The sequence below is a fragment of the Falco naumanni genome, chromosome 3, assembly GCF_017639655.2.
Source record: "Falco naumanni isolate bFalNau1 chromosome 3, bFalNau1.pat, whole genome shotgun sequence".
Taxonomy (NCBI): Eukaryota; Metazoa; Chordata; class Aves; order Falconiformes; family Falconidae; genus Falco; species Falco naumanni.
The window spans coordinates 95,402,885-95,428,495 of record NC_054056.1 but is presented as its reverse complement, the minus strand read 5'-3'; the positions used below and the strand labels follow the sequence as shown (position 1 = coordinate 95,428,495).

The window sequence follows — 25,611 nt, the reverse complement described above, 5'->3', positions numbered from 1 at the left end:
GCTGAATTAGTGCATTGAAGCCTAATTTGCCCATTTTCCTCTTCAAGCTACATTCCTTAAAAAGGAAACCCATAGCTATTTGAGCCTTAGAACCTTTCTGTTGCAGTAGTGTGAAGCGTTCCCTGTTGTAGCATGGTCATGATTATTGTCTTCTTAAAAAAAAATATTAGCAAGTACTGTATTCTTCAATTAAATTTCTCAAGATATAGGATTTGTATATTTGTTTAGGGTAGACTAAGAACTTCTGTCATTAATCCACAACTTTGTTTCCTGAGACAGGACTGACACTCCATGCTTAAGGTGGTCGGTCTCCTGTTAGTTTTGTGAACCGTTGTCTTAGCTCTTTCTTAGTGAAGTTAGTAATTGACTTCATAACTCTGTGTCAGTGGAAGTTGACAAAATCAAGGTAAACCTTTGGTTTTCCAACATGTGTATGATCTTTTGTAAGTGCTACTAAGTCCTGTGCTTGCTTTGAATATGTTTGTAGACCTTTGGAAGGGGGGAGGGTGTGGAATTTGAATCCACAGTCAGCCTTGACTTTGCAGTGCTTTGTTGTGGTAAGTTTAAATTCTACTCCTGGCTTCAGTAAGGTCAAAGTCAAATCAAAATGAACCACTTTTAAAAATGCAGTAGATTTGTTACTTGCAGTTTGATAATAAGCAATGAAACTAACTTTAGACCTTAGGAGCTTTACGTAGTGTGTTTATTAATTCAAATTTATCTTCTTAAAAATCTGCATTTGAAAGTTTTACCCGCCCAAGATTATTGTAGGACATTTGTCCCTGTTGTAGGTGGTCCACATTAGAAACCTATGCAGTTTCTTTTACTTTGAGAGGACTAAGGCCAACAGGAATGACATCTGTACCACCATTTTTAACTGCTGCAGCAAGCCTAATAGTTACCTTCTGGGGATGGAACCAGCTAAAATAGTTCAAGAGTGAATACACAGGTCTCTCCAGAAATCACTGTCTTGGTGCTGCAACACTGGTAATGACTGAATCCGTGTAAAAGTTGTTTCGTAATGTTAATGCTGAGCCTTTGCGTACTTCTGCGGATGATTCAGAACAGAAAATCAACTGAATGGGCAAGCGGATAATAATCAGTGAAGTATAAACAGTGTAATAATTTGCAAGTCTTCTGTCTTCACAGTATCTACTTTATCACAAATAAGCCTTGCCCTTCAGTTTTGCAGTCAATATAAATTTAAATGTACTTTCTCATTTTAGAAAGTACTACATGTGTATACTGTCAATAAAAGACGACAAATAGAAAACTCGGATAATATGAAATATTCCAGACTTCCTTTATACTTTCCCAGAACTATACTTCTTGTAGTGATAGCCTCTTCTTTTTTCTGAATAGTCAACACACAGTGAAACCAGTGCCCTTAAACTATAGCATATTATTATTCATTAGGGAGAGTTGCCAGTAAGGAATTGTCAGGGATGTAATCTGCTTTCATCAATGCACAAGTGTAACGATTTTTTTCATGCAAATTGAAAAGAAGCTACATCTAAAAGAATACAACTGCCTGTCAAGTTTGGTAAACTGTATTAACATAAAAACTAGTATCTTTTTTACATAGCTGTTTTTCCAAAGCATTCTTCAAGAAATTATTTTGTTTTGTTCATACACAGGTTGAATCTGAGTACCCCAACAAATAGCTACCCTTTTGAGTTTCTTTCTCTAGTTGACTGTTGCATCATATGTGGCATCTCTTTGTAAAAGAACACTTGTGTATGAAGCAGTGAGTTGCTGGTACTGAGCTTTCTTCTTAAAAATAGGCTTATACCACAAAAATACTATAACCCTGACTCGCATCTAAATTCACTGTGCTTTACTGATGTGACGTGCTTGGAAACAAACCTTCAATGCATGTTTTTCTTTTTAAATATTCATTGTATAGTTGTGTAAAAACTCTTAGTATTATTTGAGGTTTTAGTATTAAGATAGAATAATAACCACTCACACTGACAGTATTCATGTAAAGTATTGTTGTTAGCAGGGTAGAAGCTGAAGCACAGAAAATAAATAGCTGATCCTTGGTTGTGTGTGAACAGAGTTCATTACTCCATGCTTCTGGTCCTGTGCTTTTGCATGAGTGTGAAGTGGGGAGTCTTGGTTTGGCTTAACTTACGGCACAATCAGTGTGGGAAAAGGCAGGCAACAGGAATGTGACTTACTGATCTGAACTGCTCTTCAGGGAAGTCTGTTCTCTGTGTAGGCAGACTAGTCTGTCCCTCAGAGGGAAGATAAAAGGATGATGAGTGGTCCTGAAGTATTTAAATGCATACAACACCATTTTGGGAAAGATGCAGTTGCAGAGTTTTTGTTGTGGAATTCGATATAGGCTACTTTGAGAGCAATGTGTCTCTTCTACCTTATTTAGCAATTCAACTCCTGCCCTTGTCTGTCTTTACAAATGTGACTACCGACTAATTTATCTCATCCCCAAAATGCCAATCCTCTTCTGCTCATCAGAAAAACAGCCCATTGTGTATTTTGGCTGTTGTTTCTTAAGTGATGGATGCAGACTGCTTTAAAAGGTTTAGTGATGATCTGCCGCCACTTAGCTCCTTCAGACCAGCTATCTCTTACTGGAAGCAGACAGGTAGAATGTGTTTTATCCTGTATTATTGTGTTCTGTGTGGCATCTCTTACATATAGTAACAAGAAATTTTACAATGGAAACTTTACATTGGAACACAAGTAGAAATGTATAATATTTTCTTGAAGTTCTTATTAACTGGATTTTGAGGGCTGTTACTTTTCTGCCAAATGTGGTAGAAGTAGTCCAAAGTATTTGGAAGTTGTGGGGAATGTACAGATGCACACAACTGCTCTTACGCTGTGTGACCCATGGGAAACTGGGCTCAAGTTGATATTCATATTGCCAGATAACAGTGAATATGCGCAAACAAAACAACTGGAGTGGCTTTTGGAGTATTGGGTTGTGAGCTGGATGGACAAAGGGGAGGGCAGTAATTATGTAACTTGACCTTCAGTCATCTGGTTGTTTATCTCAATGATTCTTGGCAGGGATTTCCTCAGAGGAAGAGTCACAGCATGGTTTGATATAGTATCCCATATATTGAGTAAGATTTTTTTTTTTTAGGAGGCTGGAGTGCAGAAAAAAAAGTTGTTAAGACTCTTCTTGGGAAGGAAGTGAATGACTCATGTAAACACGCATAGTAAGATGTTTTCTTGGTCAAGAAAAGATTAGATGAGTAGAAGAGCTTGTGTCAAGGCAAAAGTGGAGACAAGGTGTACTAGGTATAGGGATAACATACTGGAAGGTAATTATAAATATGAATGTCAGGGTAGGTCGTGATAAGGATTTTGGAATACCTGTTAGATCATGTTCTCCAAGGTCTTCATTCCTCTTACTATGTTTAAGCCTCTCTTCCCATTGATGCTTTTGTCCTAGGACCTCTTGAGAGAGAGAGAGAGGTTACCTGCCTTTCTGTCCCTGAGGGAGCTGGTGGTTTGGTAAGATTGTTCAACATACTGCAGCATGAGGCTTTCTGTGTTTTCTTGGTGAATATCCCAGGACCTGGAGTGGCTGGGGAGCATGTGCCTGTGTGAACCCCCTTTCCTAGTTCTGCTGATGGGACTGGCATGTGAGTAAGCCTAAGAGGAGGAGTATCGGAAATCGGCAGCCTCGTGCTGGCAGCGTTGAAGCTGGGAGGAGTGGTACAGTCCCAAGTATGGCTGTGTTTCAGTGAAAGGAGACAGCTTATTTCTTGGTCATTCATCTCTGTAGGGCTTTTTCATTAAGATGGTCACATTACCTGGAAGTGAATGGGCCAATTCACAGCTCTGTCAATGTGCCTATTTCAACGAACTTACTGGAAATTTAATTGCTCTTTTGAGTTGCTATGATCTTTCACTTAAAACATGAAGGTTCAGAGTGTATTTAGATCCCAAATTGGGTTTATTTGACCCTGAGATAAACAGATAAAGCATGTATCATGAAGTTTGTAGACACCTCCAATTTCTTGCAAAGTGTTCAGATTGAAATGATGATTCTGCTGCACTGGGGTACATCTGTGGTTGATGGAGGGTCAGGGCTAAAAATTGGGATTTTGTAACCTGTACAATGTGAGACTTTATTACTGGCTCTATTGAGAATAGGTACAGCAAGTGTATTTAGGGTCATACAAGCAGCTGTTATGGTACACTATGATACCTACAAGTCATTGTGTTCTTTTAATTTCTGTAACAAATAACTTGCCTTGCAAAAAACCAGAACCAGAATCCATATAGTAAATTAGCTGTGTGTCTACTTTAACAAATTTAAAGCCTTCCAGTGGTAATTTGTGTGTATCGGGGATGTTTGACAGCAGCGAAAACATATACTTAAGTGTTCTAGAACAAACTTTTTTCTGCTTTCTTTTTGACTAACATTATATACACTATGGCTGTATTGAAAGCATACTGTACTTTGCTTAACTGCAGGTGCCTGAACTGGCTGTCAAGTCAAATGCTTATTCAACTCTACGGAAGGGATTTCTTTGCTTCATTTTGAAATTGTGGAGTCATAGTACTATCCAACACTCTTGTTTCTAGTTCCTGATAGTGGAAAATTTGTGTTTATTTTTTCTGAGTACTGGGAATAATCACGGCAAGAGGCTCAGGTACCCTGCAGTACTATGCAATGTGAAAAGAAGTATTCTGGCCATCAGATGTGCACTTCTTTTCATTGCATATAAAGGTGGCAGTGTTAACTGTCTTTGTATTGCAATTACTGTTTTACCACTGTTTTCACATAAGCTGTCCTGTCTCTGTAGCTACCTCTAGCACAATTAATGTAATTCAGACTTCCCTGAATGCTTCCCAGAGTTTTCACTTTGGGAAAGGGACAAGCTTTTACCTTTGGTGTTCAGAATTTTGGACTTATGTTCTGAGTGATTTGGGGGAGAGAGGGAAGGTGAGGCACGATGAGGAGTTGTTAGAACAAGACAGATCCAAGTCAAAGTTTTGTTTTGCTTGTTTTTTCTGTCCTGTTGATCTGCAGTGGTTCTTTAGTGTGATAGCTTTATCACTTACTAAAATTACTCAAGTTTAGCCATTCTTTCCTCTGTGCTTCCCGTACCCTGTGTAGATCTGTCAGTGGGAAACACAAAGCCATCATATTTGCTTTCTTCAAACCTTCTTGACTCTTCTGTGTTTGAAATAAAAAGGTGTTAAACTCTTTTACAGGTGTACTACAGGTGCAAATGTGTGAGGTACAGCACCAGCATCACCCTTACAGGACAAGAATCACAGCGTTAATAGCAGATAACATGGAAGGGAAGGTGGGAAAGAAGAAGAGGTGGAAAGAAATACCAGTTTGAGTCTTAGAGGTTTACATCTGTTTGTCTATTGTTTTTTTAATTATATAAACACAGTCGACTACTTCTAGACTGTTTAAAATATCGGTGGGGCTTGCTGAAGTTTCCTATGTTAGAATAAACTACTTGAATTGGTGCAGTAGCTGTAAGTGTACACAGGTGTGGCATAAAACACTGGAGAGAAAATAAGTTTTACTGGATTATAAATTTTACTGGATATTTCCCTTGCTTGCTTTGATGAAACTAATTCGTTTGAACAAAAGAATGTAAAAGTAGCAAGGCTGCCATGCACAGAATTTTTGGATGGGTGCTAGGCATACTCATTCAAGTATGTGTACACACATGTTTGTACCAGGAATATGCCTTGGCTATTTTAAGATCTGATTCTTAATTAATGAAGTTATTAATCTGAGTAAAATAAATTTCATATCTTGCAGGCAATCTGTCTTCTATTACTGTCTGTCCTTTTTGACTAGAAGCAATTCACAGTGCATTTTGAGGAATGCAGTATGTTATGACTGGCAGGTTGTAGCAAGTTCATCTCTTAATCTTCCTAAGTCCTGAAGATATTTAATAAACAGCATAGTTTAGGCAAGTCTAGAAAATTAGTGTAGCTAGTTAATAGCCTTTTCTGTCGTAGTGATTGAAATGTCGAAGCTGACAACAGTAGAGAAAGAGCTGTGTGGACTGAATGTCTTTTCAATAGTGAGAATGGAAAGATCTACATGTTGTGGTTCCCTCAACTCAGTGACATCTCCACTTGTCTGCTATAAGTAGAGCAGATCAAATTATTCATAATAAATAATTAATTCTGCACGTGGGTGTTTGCATGAGATTAACAAAAAGCATTGTTTTACAGATGTTGAAGGCAAAAGCAAGAAGTGCATTGCCTTAGGAGCTTTTTTCCTCCTTTGTGCTTTTTGCTTGTGTTGTTACAGTCCATATGAATGATGGCATGCTGAGTTATGTTGTGCAAGGTTACTTCTACACTTTAATTAGTTCAGTGAAGCATTAATAAAGGACAGAGTCTCTGTCCTGTATTACTGGAAGATAGCTGGGCAGACTGCGTGACTTTTTGTGTAAGTTCAGGTTCAGTCTGAATAGGTGCTAGGGGTCTAAATACTCAGGTTGACAGACTTTGCATAAACAAGTCTGCACAAGTATTTTTAAGGTCTTTGGTTTCTGTGAACTTTTCGTGTAAATTAAAGAAAACAAGCTTTCTTGGGAACTCTGCAGTGCTTTCTCATTCTATCAGAAAGAAACCAAAACACATTAAAAGAGTATAAAAGGTTGTCAAAATCAAAGTTTTATTTCTAGTAATAAGTAGTGAGAAGCGAAGACAACACAGTTTTATCTTTCAAATGAGGATATTTTTCCTAGATGCAATAAACATGCTGTGCTTTTATGATTTTTATATTTGATGTATGTGCAAAATGTGCATGTAAATACACCACTGCTTCACCGCCCTCTCCAGTAAATAAACCGCATTCAATTCAATTATGTCATCACAGTGAATGCAGCTGGGATGCTTTGCAGTTAATGCTAATTTATTGTTGTTACCTTCATGAAGGCAGAATTGAAACTCGGCAGGCATATACTTTTTGACTCCAGTGTTCTCTGGTTCTCAGGCCAATGTTCCAGAAAGAATCTAGCAAATCTGGAAATTATGGTTAGATTTCTCAATCCCCTGCGTTTGCTCTGATCAGAAGTATGAAAATTCCTCCTTGATTTTTACCTGAATTGTAGTATCTTAGCCCTTCTGTTGAATAAAGACCTAAAATAAATAATTTTGTCATTTTATTTTATGAATCCACTGAGATTTTCTGGTTTTTGAAAGCATTATTTTCTGGTTGTATCTTAGGCAATGATTTTTTTTTTTTTCTTTCTAACACAACTGGTGTTTTTCTCATTTTGAGTTGTTGGTCACATGAGATTTAGGCCCCATAATAAAAATGCAGCAGTGGAACAGTGTTTTCCTTCTTCTCAAAAATCCTCGTGATTCTCCTCCACTCCCCCCAATATCAAGTACTCCTACGCTACTTAAGTCTTTTTTTGGAAAAAAATCAGTTATAAGTCTGAGTCATGCTGTCACCTGGAACAAGAAGCTTGGATGTTTTGAGGGTTCCTGGTAGGGATTTGTGGGGTAATAGCAGATAATATTTTCATTCCTGCAAGTTTATAATAATTTACGATGGCTGCAGTGATTAGTTTGAGTAATGATTTTGTTTCTTCTTTTAGCACTTTTTCAAGACAGAATGGAATCAAATCATTTGAAGAAAACAGGATAATCAGCAGTATTGTATCTTAAAGAGTATATGGTCTGAAGCATTGCTTTTACCATCTAACTTATGATAGAGGCCTGAAATCTTCTGGCTGACTGTAGGTGTTCGGTTTTTGTTGTTTGGTTGGGTTTTTTTAATGTATATTTATTATCAGCCATATGTAGACCGTTGAATATTGCCATTTATTCCTGTAGTTATAAGGAATTAAAGGTGGGAAATCAATCTAAACCTGCGTGGAGCAAAATCAGGTTTTTTAATGCAACAGTATAGAAACTGTAGTAGATAAAAGTACAGAGCATGTGAAGAGTATGAATCAAATCTGCAATGCTCTTCCCCCTACTTTGTAAGTACTGTGCAGCCCACACATTGAATTTTTCCCCTAGTCTGGCACTTCTCAAATGTGAAATACTTACAGTATTTGAAATGGAAATTCAGAAGAAAAGAATAGTTACTGCAGTTGAACATGTACAAAGGCTCTGAACAGTCCTTTGTTAAAATGATCAGTTTTATTTTAAACTTAGCTGTTGAAAATTACTAGAAACTTTTTTTCTAGGTTTGTAAGTAATACAACAGTGGAATGTTTCAAAATAGGAAGGGAAATTGTTAGGTTCGTATTGGTCTAGTCAGTTAAGAATAGGTGCCTAAGCCTTGTAAAGGAGGTAGACTATACTGCCTACCCATCCTTAAATGAGCTGTCTTGCCCTCCCCCCAGTTTCTGGTCTACTCCTTTTTTTTCTGATTTCCTTATTATTTTTTTTAAAGTTACTTGAGATTTAGCTGTCATTTAGAAGACTGTATTCACTGTTTGAACTGTTTAGTTGTAGTTTTAGTTTTTAGTAATCTGATTTTTTTTCTGCTTTGTCTAATCGGAAATGCTGCATGAGATTACCACCTGAGAAGATGTACAACTTGCAGGCAATGGTCAGTCATGTAACTTCCTTTATACCTGGCTGGGCAGAAGTATAGGGTTTGACATGAACAGAACTACTTATGTGCATAAAATCAGGAATCTTGTTGAAGCTGAGCCCAGTGTCTCTGCTAGATTTCCAATTTCCACTGCTTGCTGCCAAGTCTATTAGAGCTGCCTATAAATAGTTTGCGGAATTTTTGAGTGAGAATAAAAAAAAAAGTCAGGGTCTTTTCAGTCCCCCACCTTTTCAAACTATAACTGAGAAGCATTAGCTTTTTTTCTGCTGAAACTTTCACTCAAAAATCCTTAAGTTTGTTACTAAGCTAAAATTCTGTACTTTGATGACAATAGTTTCAGTTAAAAATTGTCTTGTGAGATTTACAGGTGTGACCAAATTTACTTATGTTTTTTCCCCACCTGCAGCATTAAATCAGAGTTGCTATAGTTACCACTCCAGCTTCTCTTACGAAGCCAAGGATAAAGGAACCTTGGGTTATCTTGGTATTTTGGTGTGCAAAGATCTCTTTCAAAAGCGTTTCCTGTTCTCTCTCTTGTGAGAGCCTTTCCTGCTGCTACACCCAGAGGAAAGGTTTGTGCTGTGCTAAAGCGTTCTGAGTAAAGAACCACTGGTTGCTTTGTATGTTTGATTGTTAACAAGGGAGAGCTGTCACTTCCTATAGGATGGAGAAAGAAGAGTGGAAAGTGACTGAGAAGCCTTACCTGTAGAACAGGAATGCAAGAGCTCACATTGTAGACTGCAGCATCTTCCAGATGTTTGCTTGATGTATCCTGGTGGTGCGTGCTCGGTTTCAATACTTCAGCGTTATTTGACTGGCAGCATCTATGTCAAATTTGCATTTTGCTAACATCTCACTATAGTTTATATGGAATTTTGTAAATTTTATTTTGTGTGTTGTGGCAGCATTCACAGTTGCTGTAATATTAGTGAATGTATGCAGTGCTTAATGAATCCAGAAAGAACTTGCATTGCTCGCACTAAATGACTGCAGAGACTCTGAAGCTGAAGTTGGGAAGAGAAGGCTCTGCCTGAAGTTGTGGTGGAGCCTCCTTGGCAGCCCAGGTGCTGTGGTGAGCAGAGAGCACACTTGTGATGCTGGGTAGCTGAGGGTGTCCATGTTGGCATGTCCCACAGCCAGACAGGAGTGGTGTGGATCAAAACAAGTTACACTGAAAATCTAATGTTTGCGCTGGGTTTTGCTCGGACTAGCTCTAGTGTGGCCCAGAGGACTGAGTACCCATTACCAGTAGGAGCGTGTCATCTAAAAGGAATCCAGTTTGGTTCCAAGGCCACAGTGTAACGTGAACCAGAGCATAGGAAGTAGAGCAGATCAGGAGATTCAGGAGCATACTCCTTATCTGAAATAAAATACTAATATATACAAATCCCAAGTTAACACCATAAAATTATCAGGAAGAAAGCATATATTATGTTTTGGTAGTGAAGATAAGAGGTCTGTTATGACCTGATCCCTCTATATTCAAGCTCAAAGCATTCACTTATGTGGTGAACTTTGATTTTTAGAGTATTTGTTTTAATAGTCAATTTTTGAAGAACAAACACAGACTATTTTAGTTATAGGGAATAATGTTATGATGCTAAATAATGCAAAAGTAGTACAATATTTTTATTTAGAGGTTTTAAGTCGGTGTTATAAAAAGTACAGGACTAAAGAAAGGTATGTGCTGTTCACTCAAGTGCTGATTAACTTTGGATTTAGGCTCTCTACAGTGAATGTAGGTTTGGAATCTTCATGGTTATGTTTTATTGTTTTATTCACCAAGAGATTAATAAAGACCTTTTTCCAAAAGTATCATGCAGCTACATGTCATTTAAAGTTCCTCTGTGGGGAGGAAAGGACAGTATAAGGGAGGGTAGTGGGTGGTTTATACAAAAATGCAATGTTGGACAACGGGTTTTAACTATACATTGCAGACTTCTGTCACCACCATGCTGATTTTTTTATAACCAAGACATAATTTTCTAAACACAAAATGGTAGATAACTGTTGTATAAAGTAAAAATAAAAATCTAAAACCTACATAAAACAATTCTGTTGCAGAATTGATTTTGTAGTTTTGTCTTAGTGTTCCAAGTAAAACTGCATCACAGTTGGTATAAAATAAAAATGGTACTGCATAAAATAACAGCATTGAGAATTGTAAACAATTTCTGTACTTTATCTGTTTTTACAGTGAAATTTTATTTCCTGCTTTTGTATCATAAGCACATTTAAATAAGCCACGATTTCAGTATAGCTTCATCTTAGCCATTTTTATTCTTTTCTTAATTAAAGAAATTAATTATGCCATTGTAGTATTCAAGTATACAACACTTTCTCATTTCGTGTGAACAGTCGCTTTCACTGTTTGAAATTTTAGATACATTTACTGTGTCATCTTTGTAGCAGATGTTCTTCTGTTATAGGGATTTGGAATAAATCTTGTCACTCTTGCTCAGCTTGCCTTTAGTAGAGAATTCTGACTGATGCCTGCACAGCAGCAAGTCTCTCTCAATGTTTCTCTATTGCATGTGTAATTTTATATTAAAAGAAATGGCTATTTAATCCTTCCCTTACCTGAAGGATCTTGTTGCACAGTGTAACGTGGTCTTACAAATGGCCACCTGAAATTCCGGTGACTCCAGTACTTCACCCTAAGGAAATATGGAAAAGAACTGCACAAAACTAGTTAATGTCAAACTGTTGATTTAAAAATAAATAATGAAGAATTTGTCAATAACTCTTGCAAAGATCCGTCAGCTAAACTTGAGATTACGCATCAGTAATGCCTAGAAGTCAATACTGTCTGTTCCCATTATGCTTTTTTAATTGCCTTTTGTCGTAAAAAGTATGAACTTATGGAAAAGTATGTGTTGCTCTTTGTTAAGGAAGTAAGCAGTAGTTGGGTGTAGGACAAATTCTGGTCAAAGATGAAATGTGCTATATAAAAAAGAATAATAAAGACATGGAAATATGAGACTACTGTGGATCATTAATCTTATCTTGAATAGTTAAAACAAATACATATTGGTGCACAAATGTGTTAATTTGATTTCATGCATATTTCTAACCAAAAGGATGCCGTGATTGCAAACTAAGCTATCAGAAGGCAGGAAATAATAAAATGGTGTCACTTGTAAAGGCTGTGGCTGGTTTCTGTGGGAATCTGGGAATGAAACCGCTGCTTTTCTTTGTTACTGAATATAGAGGTGTAACAAAGTTGCCTGGCTTCAATGGATTGTGTACTCAGAGCTCTGCTGCACCTTAATTTGAATCATTCCCTGTAGCAATAATATTGTTTATTTCGTGAACGGTTCTGGGAGGGTAACTTTCAAATGCTTAGACTGCTCTTTTTCATTCTTTGTTTGTTCCACTTTCAGTTCCTTGTCTCTTGTAATTTTGATATTGCATATGTAGCTCTTTTCCTGTCTTCAGAGGAAGGCAAAGTCTGAATTTCTGTAGTACAGTTTAGCAGTAGTAGGAGAACATATTTTGCACAGACAGAAGAGACAGTACAGGAGAAACCATATTCTCAGATACTTTTCTGTGTTATAAAAGGATGAAAAAACAAACCTAGTCATTTTCATACGCTCATATTCATTTGAGGTTATAGAAAGTGGTGGGGTTTTTTTCCCTTTAGTTGCATAGTCTGTTTACTGTGTACTACTCCTTCTGCAGTACAGGAGAGTTTGGCAGCAGTTTGGCCATATACCTATGGATATGTAGTTCTTTGCTGCTGTTACAGCATTAATTCCCTGCAGCTAATTCACTTAATTCTAAATACACAGTAGTTTTGGCAGATATACGTGCAAAGTGCTCAGGAAATGAGGAGGTTGTAAACAATGAGCCAAAAGGCTGAGGAGGATCCTACCTAATTTTTTTAGCTCGTTAACTGGATGTGACCTGCATGTAAATAATTCAGTATAATATTTTGGGTTGCATGCTGAACAAGTGTTTTTGTGGTAGAATGGTTTGAGTTGGAAGGGATCTTTAAACATCATCTAGTTTATCTGGAGGAGGGTGGTAGTACTTGTTTTTCTGTTGGTCTCCCACATGCGCTGCTCTGAGCTGTAACATCTTAACCTTAGGTTAACCGTAGGTGTGACGGTTAGGCAGTTAGCCTTTGCATGCTTCTCCCACAGACTCAGCAAGATGTGTGTGACTGTGGTTCAGCCTGGCACATGGCACCTTCAGGTGGAGCTTGTTTCTGCACAACTGTGCTTAGATATTTGCAGGAAGTGGGGAGTGGAATGCTGCTGGCTGAGACTGCTGCAGGATGGGCTAGCAAAAGGGGTCATTTCCAAGAAACATGCGTAGACTTACAGAGGCATCATGGATGTTTTCAGCTCTGATATCTCTATATCAAGAAGGATATTGCTATTTTTGGACTAGGGCATCATAGGACTATTGCCAAGTAGCTTTTTAGTGGAGTGATATGTAAGGCAGCACCCATTTGTTCATGGCAGCGTATAGTAAGATTCTTATTTTGGTGGTATTGTCGGCACTTGCTCAGTTAGAAGCACAATTTGGTGAAGATCAGTGCAAGGTAACTTCAGCTGACAAGAGGCAGTGTAAAAAAATTCAGCTTACACTTTGTGAGGTAGAGTGGACAGGAATTTTTGGGAGTAGGATGAAGAAAGGAAGCCTGGTCGTGAAGTACACTGTGTAAAGTAAAGCAGGTTGAATGTGTACCATGATAAAGGATGTTTGGAAACTCATTATATACAGGAAGTGGTGTTGATCTCTTCTTCCTGGTAATTGTGGTTCAAGAGAAATAGCTTGTCCAGTCTGCTTACATATCATTCATTATGCATCACAGTACCTTTTGACTCAAGGTAGTTTAGAAAAAGCTCTCTTTGTAGCTATTCAGTTACAGCAGTTCCTCAATTTATACAGTTCTGCTTGTAGAGGTTTCGTAATTTGGCTGTTAAAGCTAATGGCAGAGGCTTAATCTTGATACAGAAGAAATTAGCTTCAATGGAGATGTGTACATGATTTTTTTTTTTTTGTGTGGATGATGACTACTTGGTCTAACAGCAAAAATAAAGGTAACTTAAATGTGTTTCCCACTATGGATTTTTGTTTTTATTTGAACAGTCAAGTTAATTTCTCTGTAAAACATAATCTGGGTTTAACTGAGTCCCAAGATGCATGATGTTCTATCAAACTGAAGCTATAAAATTTGATTTTACAATCATGGTTGACAAATTCACATGTACCAAATTTTTTTGGTGCAGTTTTACAATATTCATCCGTTTGCTGTGTGTTCATATTACTATTTTTAGTCAAAATGGAATTAAAACAGTTTTCATTTAAGAGTCATCTACTATCTCAAATATATCAATATTTAGATAAACTTCTTGTTCTTCGCCTGAAATCAACAGGTTCATGTATCTGGAATGCAGAAGTTTGTCTTGTTTAATCTGAATGTTTTGACCAAGAGGGACACACTGGGCGGCTAGGGGTGTGTCTTTTTGGCTATGCTTTTTGAAAACTGCATGAATTTGCATAAAATTTAAAGCAGAAGCTCATTTCAGGGCTGTAGGCTTAATGTTGTTCTCTGAAGTTATACACAGACAATCCTTTGAGTCTGATCCTGTTTTGGTAGTGAGCTGTGCTGCACAGGTTATGGGGAAGGAGGGATGTAGAGGGGTAACGTCCTAAAATGAAGGCTGCTATGTTGCATTAGCGTCCACGTTAGTCCAAGCATCACTGCTATTGTCTGGGTTTCAAATATATAGAAATGAGCAGCTTTTTTTTTTTTTTGCCAAATATGTTATATTTTTCAAGTGTAAAGCGTTGGGTTTTTCCCACACTTTCCCTTTACAGTTTTCCTCAGCAGTTTGGTTGGAGTGTTGCTGCAACATTTTCCTTGTTGCCAGTCTCACTTCCCTGGCCTCTGTTTATCTTCCTGTCTGTGATGAAACTCGCGTTAGTGAAATACCTTTGAAGGCTATGGGTTTTATCTTCCATATAGTGTTATTGTCCTCTCCAGACTCCATATAGGAGTATAGGGCTCATGGATCTTGGGACCAGGGTGTTCAGAAGTGATGCTGTGATTATTTTTTTTTTCTATATACTCATGCTTTGCTGTATTAAATAGACTAACAGGAATTTCAAAGATAATTATGTTCCCGTATCTTAATGGAAATTACTGATCTGTTGTCTGATATATTGATGTTGTGGTGGGCTCAGTGCATATGGAACCATGTGACATAATTGTTGAGATCATATAAGGATCATTGCCTAAAAATTTAATAAAGGTGTCAGCAGTTAGTAACGCTTAAATGGCATCTGAACACGCTCGATTTCAGTGACAGTTTCCAATAAAAAATGAAGTAATAATCTTAGAGGTTTCTAGGGTTCATTTTTCATGTAATGAAGGATTATTGGGAAGGAAATAATTTTTTGTAAAAACCTGCCTTATTTTGATGCTGTATTATTTGGATCTTAGTTGAGGCTTCATCATCACGCTAGTGCTTCTGACTAATTACTGAAGCTAGTTTGACATCACTTTATATCAATAGATTAATTGTTAGATCATAATGCATATTTAGATGGAAAACATTAAAGCATTCCAGGTTTGGATATTGACTTAAGTTTTCTTCTTAATTTAACACGCTAATTCTAAGTCGATGTGTTCAGGATTAGGATGTGAGTTCCTGTTTTGGTATGCTTCTTGTTATTACTGGTTTATAGTTTTTGTCAATTTTTATATGTACATAGCTTTTCTTTCCATTACTTCAGTGTTGGTTTAGTATTTTCATGGTTTGTAACTGTATTTTTATCAGAACTTATTTCATTAAAATTTGGGGGGGGGGTGTTTTCCCGGTGTTTATGTATAGGCAGCTGGTCTGGAATTCATATTCTGGGAGTATCAACGGAGTGCCTGGATACTGACTGTCTTCAGTGCAATTACTTTGAGGTTTTTCATATTTCTGAATGTTTGTTCATTTTCAGTGTTCAATAACAACTACAGATATATTTGTATATGTTAATAACCCCTTTTTGAAAATGCAAAAACAGTGAATGATCCCTACCGTAATTTGAAAGACTAAATACTAGTAAGCTATTTTTAACTTAAAACAAGAGGTTTTGAAATGTGCTAATGTTTTCCTTATGTTGATGGAAATAATAGAAAACAAGACAATGAGAAATGTCTTTCTGTGGGATCAGTTACAAGCAAAATAACTTTATTGCAAAGATGGTGTTTATTCTGTGAATTTAGAGCTCAGTGTTACTGAAGAAACAAAATCAGTGGCAAAACTCTAGCATGTCAGTTTATATGCAAATTGGAGAAATTATTTGGAGAATACCTTTCTATAATGTACAGTTATATTTTACTTCCAAAAAGAGTTTAATTGGAAAATAGTTGCTTACCAGTACAACATTTGAAATAGTTTTCTGTGTTAGAATACTTCTGTCTTGAACATTGAGGGGAATTGTTACACTGAAATTTTTTTACAAAATTGAGACAAAGAAACTTGGTATATAAATATATGCAGCCAAATTAGTACATTAAAAATGGGGGAGGAAACACATCACTTCTAAGAGCCCAAGAATTTAGTTTGCTTTTTTGTTTAAAGAAAAGTTAGACTTGCTATTTTTCTACCAGTTTTGATCACCAGGTTTCTAACTGTATTCTGTCATTAGGAAGTAAAATTTGTGTCCTTGTACGTTTGTCAACCCTGGGAGAAATTTCGGAAACTTTTTATTTGTGACCACTGTAATAGAGGAGCACTGGGGTGCTTGCTTAAGTGTATGTTCTAGATCTACTCTAACAGTCTTTAAGCTTGGTATAAAAGTCATTTGAGTGTTCTTCATGTCTTTAAGGTTCTTGTTATCCAAACTTATCACACTTAACATTGTGGTGCTGGTAGAACAACTGATTGCACATGTATAAAAATCTGTGTGACATGGCAAATCTTCAGTATTCTTCAATAAAACTTTGAGGGATTAAGAGTTGTGGTTTACAAAAAAATTGCTTAGTGATGTGTTTTACATTGTAGATTCACTGCCTATGTTTGAAGGAGCTTATTTATGAAAGTAACTTTCTCCTCCCAAAATACCTGGAAGATACTATTAAAAAATTGTTGTAAAGGTTAAAAAGGTGTTGAGTAAAGGAGAGGAGAACGAGAACTGTTCAGTGGGAGAAATGTGCATTTACACAACTTACACAACTTGATCTCTCATATCACATACCAGGGCTACTACCTGTCTTGTACAAGCAAACATACTTGTAAAGCAAACTTACTTGTTTTAGCAGACTTTTACTTTGGAGGAGTGCAAAGGAGTATGAGATTTGGAGGAGTAACTTTTCTATCTAACTCTTGATGACCACATGGGTCTTGTTGTTCATCTTTGCAAGTATACTTAGTTTTAATGAACACCGATGGGGAGTTACTCTTAAAGGTACCTAGTTCCTGGCTGTATCTGAAACATCTTTCTGGATAAAGGGTATAGGCTGCAATTCACTGTGAGACAGATGGATGTCTTCCTCTGGATTTCTTTATTTGCGTAGCATTTGCTTACAGATCTTGATCCAGGAGGAGGTGGGGAAGATGCATTGAAATAAACCTTTCTTGAAAAGAAAATAGCAATTGATGCAAAATCATGCAAAGTCTACCATCTAAAATGCCTGAACTTTCTCAAAGCCCTCTGCTACTCTTTGCTACATTAATGATGCTTTTTTTTCATTGTGTGGTAACTTTTTCTCTAGTTTTTTTCTTAAGTTTGATCATAAAATGAACATATGAACTTTAATGTTTAATATTAATTAAAATAACTTCAGTTTTGTTCTTTCTGTTCTGTAAAAGGGTATCTGAAGAATTTTTACAAATTTTATCTTGGAAATTAGCTTATTCATTATGTTTAATTTTAGGAAATGGTGCTCTTGCAGAACATTCTGAAAATGTGCATATTTCAGGAGTGTCAACGGGTAAGTCATTTTTTGTAATGTTTAAATTTCATGCATGACTTAAATAGTAAATATTGAAAGCCACCTGGTATCTTATGAAGAGATATTTGGCTATAAAAATTATTACTGCCTTTTGCAGCATGTAATAAGGAATGAAGCAACTGGAACATGGAAAAATTCTCATAAGATAAAATTGATACCTGCATGCTTATGAACAGATTATGCCTTTCTAAGTGGACTGCTTAATTATTTTTCCATACAAACATTGAACTAAGAGAAAAGTTGGTTTAAGTTGAATTGATATTTTATTTCCACAGTAAAGTTTTTGTGAAATGAAATTTATTGAAATGTAATTTTGGATGCTGCTACTATCAAATAATATAAATCCAGGAGTTATGCATTTCACCTGATTAGATTGAAGCAGTAACCGAAACTACTGTACACTTGGCTGCGTGTTTTCCTTAATACAAGAAAAAAAGAATTTTAGAACTTGTGAAACTGAGAAACTGATGAGGTGCTTGGAGAATATGGGGTATAAAAGCAGCACGCATTGCTCAAAGGTTGCTACATTCTCTTCCAGTAAATCAGTCTTCAGACTCTCCTGGGCAGCAGGCACAGCTGGGGCTGTTCTGTGTTAGTGATGTGACTGTGTGTCCATTAAGGCATTAGGCAATGCCAGTGTATAGTCTTCATTCTTCAGATGCTAAGCAGTGTCAGCTAAGCCGCTGGTTGTGTTTTATGATACAGGCACTCAGAATATGTGCAAACGGGGAGATACCCACTGAAGAAGAACAGTGTTTAAAAGAATATGAGCCTGATTCTTTCCATAGGAAGCTGCCACTGGTCCCTGGAAATCAAACTGATTTTCATACCCTTCTCAAATAAGAGTCAAAATGCAAACTCATCCTTTTTTGAAAACAGCTTACACATCTTGCTGGAGTTGTCCTTGCAGTATTGCTTCAAGCATTACATTGCTGCTTGTGCACACAGTTAAGTTTTTGGATAAATACATAGTCAGTGGATGGTCTTTGTTACACTACACAACCTTCTTTTCCTCTTTTATTGCTTGCCACTCCAATACTGGCAAGAGTGTAATTACAGAAGATCTTTGCTATCTGTTCTTATGCTGCATCATGGAGAATGTTGTTGCTCTTCAACAGTAATGCACCAAGTATCATGGATAGTACATTTGTGGTCCAGTATAAATAATAAACAGCCACACGGGTACTTGCCACTGTTGAAACAATTGTTGCTGGAATTGGATTACATGGACCCAGCCTAAAACCTAGCTATGCAACTTTCACTATATGTTTTAACAACCCTTCACCCCTTTGTTTACTGTAACAGTCGTGTCACAGGTCGCAATACAGGCAGGAAAGCATCTGCTGGGCAAGAGGTGAATGGAATTTTTGACTCTGCTTTCAGTACTTTGGCCAGCATGCTTGAATAAGGAGTGCCAAGAAGAGCAGAACACGATGTACTTTCTATGCAAGATAACAGCAGCTGGTAGACAGACCTTTAACTACTGAGAAGAAAGATCCAGTGAGGACTTCTTTTTAAAAATAAATAAATAAAAAGAACTCAAACAACACAACACCACCCCACCCCCACCCCCCAAAAGAAAAAAAAAACCAAAAAACATAAACCCAACAAACAAAACAACAACAAGAAAAAAAAACCAAAAACAAACAAACAAAAAAACCACCAAAAAAAACCCACAAAACACCACACCAAGAAATCAGTTCTGATGGTCCTGTGTTCTAAAAGTTTTCCAGCTGGGGATAAATAAATAACATACTCTTAAAATTTCTGTTTTCATACAAAGTGAAAATTTTTCACTGGAGAATTTTGAAATAATGGGGATGGAGAGTGGTCTGTTAATGAAAACCTGAAGAAAGCCTGTAGACAGACCCAGTGACATTTTCCTTATAGTTCTTTCTATGTACATGTTAAATGTTAGATGTATGGCCCAAGAATAAAAGATGGGGATGTATTTAGATGATTTTTTCAGTTGCTTTGAAACAATCTGGGTCTCCCAAACATGTTTTTGAACTTGCAGATCATATATTTCATCAAGCATACCTGGACAGCTTTATATTTATCAGAACAATTTTAAGCAGAGCTTCTGTAAAATAGAACCAAAGACATCTGGCCTTTGAGTATTTCTGAATCCAACTTTAACTTGGTGTTGAAACCAAGCAAGCAATTTTCTTGGACAGTTGCTACAGAGAAGGGATTTAAAATGAAATTATTGTCTTGATGGTAGATTTCCTGTCATGCTGCCGCTGTAAGGCTACATGACCTACCATACTAAATTATGTTTTAATAGCACAGACCTCTGTGGTCTTTGGTATTTATGCTTCTGCTGTATATCTGCCAAGTTACAGGTACACCTCTAATATATGAGCATGCTTTTTCTACCAACAGCAATAATGGAATGTTGTCTGTTACATATAAGCTATCACTAGAGAGTAAGTGTTTCTGCCTTTAAAATCTGAAAAATTGAGAAATATTTTCAGGTCTGTCTTTGGGGTATGTTGCACCCTAATTATTGTAACTGGAAAACCAATCCCCCACCTCTGTTTTAAAGAACTTCTACACCACTGAAGACATTTGTTCAAAACAATTAAAAAAAATTATGATGATTTCATTTTACTGAGTATGTCTCTGTATTGCAGAGCAAAGAGTGTTTTAAATTAAAGCTTTTCAGCTTGACCTGGAGGCAAAGATTCCTATGGCTTCTTCCCCCATAGTTCTCCAACTAAGACTTTCAGTGGCTCTTGAGAGTTACAAATGCAATAATTATCCTCCCTATTCATGGTTTAGACTTTATCACAACATTATTCTTTTTACTCTAAGCTGTTTTAAACACCTTCAGATCATTTATCCAGCTGCATTCATGTCCTTACCATGTCCAATATAATGCATACCTTATCATCTTGTGGTTCACATTGAAAGCTAATTCTTTTATCTTTTCAACTAATCTCCTGGCATTACTGTGAAGATAAATCCCTAATCTCCCTCTCCCTGCTTTTCTGAAGTGACTTTTTCCCTTGACATGTTGTTCACTGTTGCTACAGGTACTTTACTTCTCTAGACCTTGTTACAGAATTTTTGCATAGGTTTCTTAATTATTTTCTTGTTATAACTTGCACGTCGAATTTGGTACTGTAAAGTTTTCATTGCCTCTTATGTTTACCAGTCAACATCCCATAGGTAGGTTACAGTTACGTTCTGTAATGTGGGGCAGTGCACAAATTTCAGGAAGAAGGGAGTAAGGTGAACTGTTACATGTGTTTCTGAAAAGTCTATAAGAGAATCCATATACACCAGAAAACCATGTGCACAGGTTATCCTCTCAGCAGTTGTGGTGGTTTTTTTCCAATTATTCTGCAGTTTAGTCTGTGAAACATCTTCAGTCCTAATTACAGGGCTACAATCTACTGAACAGAGTTACAGCAAAGTAACATAATTGCAAATAGATTGTTAATAAAATAAAGGCTCACAAAGGAAAGAATTTAAATAAAGGTAGGAGATAGATGAGCAGGATTGTACTAAAGAGTATAGGGGAATTGAGAGGCGTGTAAGCAGAGACAATATCCACGTAGAAATGGTTGTGCAGGAGGGTTTTGTTCCCACCCAGAAATCTTGGAGCCACCAACATGAGATTTGAAAACATCTTGGGCATGCATCACTGTGTGTATTTATTTCTCTACAGTGCAACCTTCTCAGTTTCAGTGCTTCTGCCTTGTTTGAAAACTCATCGCATTTTTTCTGCCTCCTCTAATTTTCATTCTGCTGTTTTCTTACATATTTTTAATACTTTTAAATAAATTATTCCAGATCTAGTTAGTTTTCCTGGAATTTTAAGTTCCTATAATGTAACTGACCTGTATGACAAATGCCTGCAGGGCCACTATCAATTGAAATTAGAAGAGCAAATTCTCCACAACTCAATGTAAAGATGTTTGCCTCTATTGTTACATTTCTGTTTTACATGCTGTCAGTTGAATTGTTTTTTTGATTCTCATGCCCTTCTTGATGGTGCCTACAATTCTTCATGTTTACAAACACATGAATAAAATGTATGTTACATTATATTTTCAAAAGCTTCAGAAGAAACATCCTAGTTAAGTAGAGGGTCAAGAATGGATTTTAAAAGGCCTGCTATACCTTTATAGAGTAGGTTCCCTTTAAAACTGTTCTATTTCAAAAGGTTATACTTGATTTTAACAATCTCTCTGAGAAATTATCCTCTTTCAAAATGACAGCACTTCTGCAGTGCAGCTTCTACACAGTTGATCTGGACCTTTATACACTTTTTAAGCAAATGGGAGATTTCTGTTGTCTCCCGAGTTAGAAGTAAGAGATTTCAGTGCACGAATGTATACCAAGTATGCAAGTTCATTTAGCTTATCTAGCTAACCTGAAAGAAGCTGTAATTCCCTTTTCAAGTTCATTCCTTCTTATTTTTTGAACTCCCACGCTGTCATATGCACACTTCCTTCAATTCTACTTTTCTCTTCTGCAGCAGAAGTGCAGTATTGTTCACTCCACCCTGTATTTTAGTGCCAGTGATCATTCTTGCTGCTTCATGCCCTCCTTAGTCTGCTTCTCTCTTTCCATATTGGATGGTGCTGGAAAGGGTCATATTTTGCCTTCAGCTCTTCAGTGTTAGCTTTGGAAATAGAGAAAAAGGCATCTTAACTAAAAGAATATAGACAATATAGGAATATGGCTGGTATTGCAAACAAAAGCTTAAAAACCTGAATTTGAGTAAAACTGGACATTTTAATGTTGCTCTGAAAGTACCACCTTGGTTATAAGGGCTTTCCCTGTGGAATTACTTCCAGTCAAGCTAACGTAACAAGTAAAAACTACTGTTTGTACTACTACAGGGATTGGATTGAGTAGATTATAATTGTCAGGGTGCGCTGTGCCAGCATAGGAGAAGTTGCAAAGCTAATTGCATAGTAATTTACGGTTGCTAGCAGTGTTTGGAGGTTCCTATTCAACAAACACATGCTGTACATGTATTTATAGCATGCTTAAGTTTTTGGAGGTGAAAATTGAATGAACATATGTTGAATGGATTATTTTTATCTTCTAGTTTAAGGTTTTTCTTTGTCAGGCAAATATAAAAGCTTCCTTAGAGGTTCTCAGTGACAAAATCTCATATATCAGCTGGTAAATATCTAATACCAGGTGAGTGTTACAGTAGTATAAATTTCACCTGAAGGCAGCTTCCTTTAAGCTGAGAGCACTATTTTAGTAATGACCAAGTAGTGTATGGCAACATCTGTAAATTTGGTACAAAATGTTTTACACGTTCTTCTACTTTTTCACACGTGTTTTTGCTTCAAACCTGTTTAAACTGCTATTTTACTTCAGCGTTTTATTATGAATAACGAGTTTTTCTTTCCTGTCCTTCCATTTCTTGTCAGAGCAGATGTAAAGTGTACCCAGAGCATTTGCACAGGAGCAGTGTTCCAAAATACCATGGTGTTAGAGCACCACCTATAGGGTTTGCGCAAAATTAAAATAAAGTTTCCAGTGAATAGTTGAATGAATACTCGGATAAAAATAATATCTTTCTATATTTTGAGACTTTTTTTATCCCTAGGTATTAGGACGGGTCCCGTGTTCTATGGTTAAAGTATGTTAATACTTAACTGTGCAGTATGAGTGAAGCTGTAATAAGAAACGCGAAAAACTGTTTAGAGCAATGTTTTGTTACAGCTGCACTTGAAAAAAATATATTTACTGAGTTTTATTTTTGTTTCTAGATTTCTGTATTTAAGCTAATACAGAAAATTCAGGCATACGCCAGCATTTTTATCTTTTAATCATTTTAAACCTATTTTTAGAAATATCTTTGTTATGCCATATAGAAAGTAATAATTTTTGTATGAAACTTTTTATTGTGTTAGAGCTAGACAATAATTTCAGGTTCTCAGTCTTGAAAAATTATCTTAAAAGCTTGATTGCAGATAAAAATAGAAAAAATTAATAACCTGTTTACAAATTACATTATTACAATTTTTGCACTATTACAAATACAGTTCATTCTTCAATGTGTTTGTTCACTGCATCAGTTCTGATTTCTTATTTTAATCAAATACATATTAAAAACAAATTAAAAAAAGCTTTTGATCATCAGACAGTAGTGAAAATGCTTCCTCATTTGTAATCATTCCTGTGTTTAAACTACTGTGTGTAGGTGATTGTGCTACCAGTAAAATTTGAGAGCTCACAACTTTTGGACTAGCAGTGAGGAAATTGCCCTCTGTGCTTTTATGTTACAATTATTTTTAATGTGTTTTCTGACTTCTGAAACCTTCTCTGTAATTTCAGTCTCTGTAGCAAGAGTGTTGTGGCCTTTCTGTTTATGTGAAGGTTGTGTATATGTGTATGACAGGTGTTGGATGAAAGGCTGCAAAGGTGTGTGGTGGGGGAGAACCAGCAAAACAAACCCATAAAACTAGTAAATACAGTACTTGGAATAAAATCAGCTGAGAACACTCTACTGAAAGGAACAAGCAGCTGAATTGAGGCCAATGCAGAAAGCTACAACTATAATACAGTAAGAATACAAATGGCCGAGTTACTTCAGTTGCATAGAATTAGTCCTATAAATACAAGCTTTCTAGTCCATTATCAGAAATGTAGTTATGCAAGTCCCTCTTGAGAGTAATCTCTTGTGAACCTAACTTCTAATGTCTATAAATGAAGTGTGCTGCAGTAAGTGCTCTTCGCCTTTTGAGCATTTGGAATTGTGTGTAGGAAGATCGTTTCCATGCCAAGGGCTGGAAAGGGGGGTATTTAAATGATGACTAGGCACCAGGTCTTCCGAAGACAGAAAATTTCAGCTACTTGATTATTTAGCTTTAATTTATTTTTCATCTTCTAATGCTTTTGTCAGTATAAGATGTAGATGCATGGTTAAATTGAACTGAAACTTAGTGAATGCTAAAAACAGGAAATAAAAAATGTTTTACTTTATTATTAAAGTTGTTGAAGTCTATATAGAATAATCTTTTTTGATCTGTAGTACTGATGGATGTGAGTTTGAACTTCCGCTCCGGCAACACTGGGAAACATCTTTTGGCCGACATATCCATTATGAACTCCTTTAGACGTTGTTGTTACACGTCATCTAACTCAGTGTGATATTTTCCCTGATTATTGCAGATTGACTTTTTTTTGTGTGTCCTACTGGCTTTAAAAAAAATATGGAATTAAATCAAATTGCTTTCAATATATATGTATTTTTTAGCTTGTGGAGATATTCCAGAACAAATTCGATCACCGAGTGGGACAATCACAAGTCCAGGGTGGCCCTCTGAGTATCCTGCCCGAATCAACTGTAGCTGGTACATCCATGCAAACCCAGGGGAGATTATTACTATAAGGTACCAGTGTTTTGGTATTAACCACGTGGATTGAATAAGTATTGACTAGACATTTTTAACTGCTAATTATGTATGTACTAATTTTCTCTTCCTGTAAATGTAGGATTTCTGTTTTGATTTCTGCTTTTCCTTTTATCTGATTTGCTCTCACACCACCATGTAGCATTTGTTTTCAACTAGAGAATTGGCGACTAGAAAAAGTTTCCATGTGCTCATTTGTTTGATTTATTTTTAATGTCCCTGAAATATAAGTATTTTGTATAAAGAACATGTAGGGGAAATTCTGTAATGCTTCATTGCTATGAAGTCTCATGGTGTGCTTAAAAATGGCAGGGTAAAATACTAAAGCAATGGATATGATTGCAGTTTTGGAAATGCTGAGTTTTTGGTGGAAGGAGCTCTTCACAGTTTCATGTATCTTGTAGCTTTTCTAAAGAAGTAATGTAAAAAAGTTGTATCATTGGTTTAAGTTCTCATCAGTTCATTCCCCGTTACTGCCACAAGGGAAATCTATGCTTGATTTAGCTTCAAGATAGAAATAGTACTGCTTCATAGGCTGATCATGAAACTGCGTTAGTTGCAGATTTACTTCAGTATTTCAGTACAAACTTGCTGACCTAAGAAGCAGCTCTTTGTTATGAAGTATTTGTTTTGACATCAGTTACTTGTTTAAAGTACTGCTTTTTAATTTAAACAATCTTTCTACTGAATACTAAATCGGTGTAAATGCAAAGTAG

General features: G+C 36.4%; 1 protein-coding gene across 1 annotated transcript in view; it reads left to right on the top strand.

Moving 5' to 3' along the window:
- The window catches only part of LRP12 (LDL receptor related protein 12), a 48,867-nt gene that overhangs the window by 10,220 nt on the left and 13,036 nt on the right, over positions 1 to 25,611 (top strand). The window contains exons 2-3 of the mRNA XM_040586219.1: positions 17,427 to 17,483; positions 24,739 to 24,874. Coding sequence (XP_040442153.1) covers positions 17,427 to 17,483; positions 24,739 to 24,874 — 193 coding nt within the window. The remainder of the gene's footprint in view (positions 1 to 17,426; positions 17,484 to 24,738; positions 24,875 to 25,611) is intronic.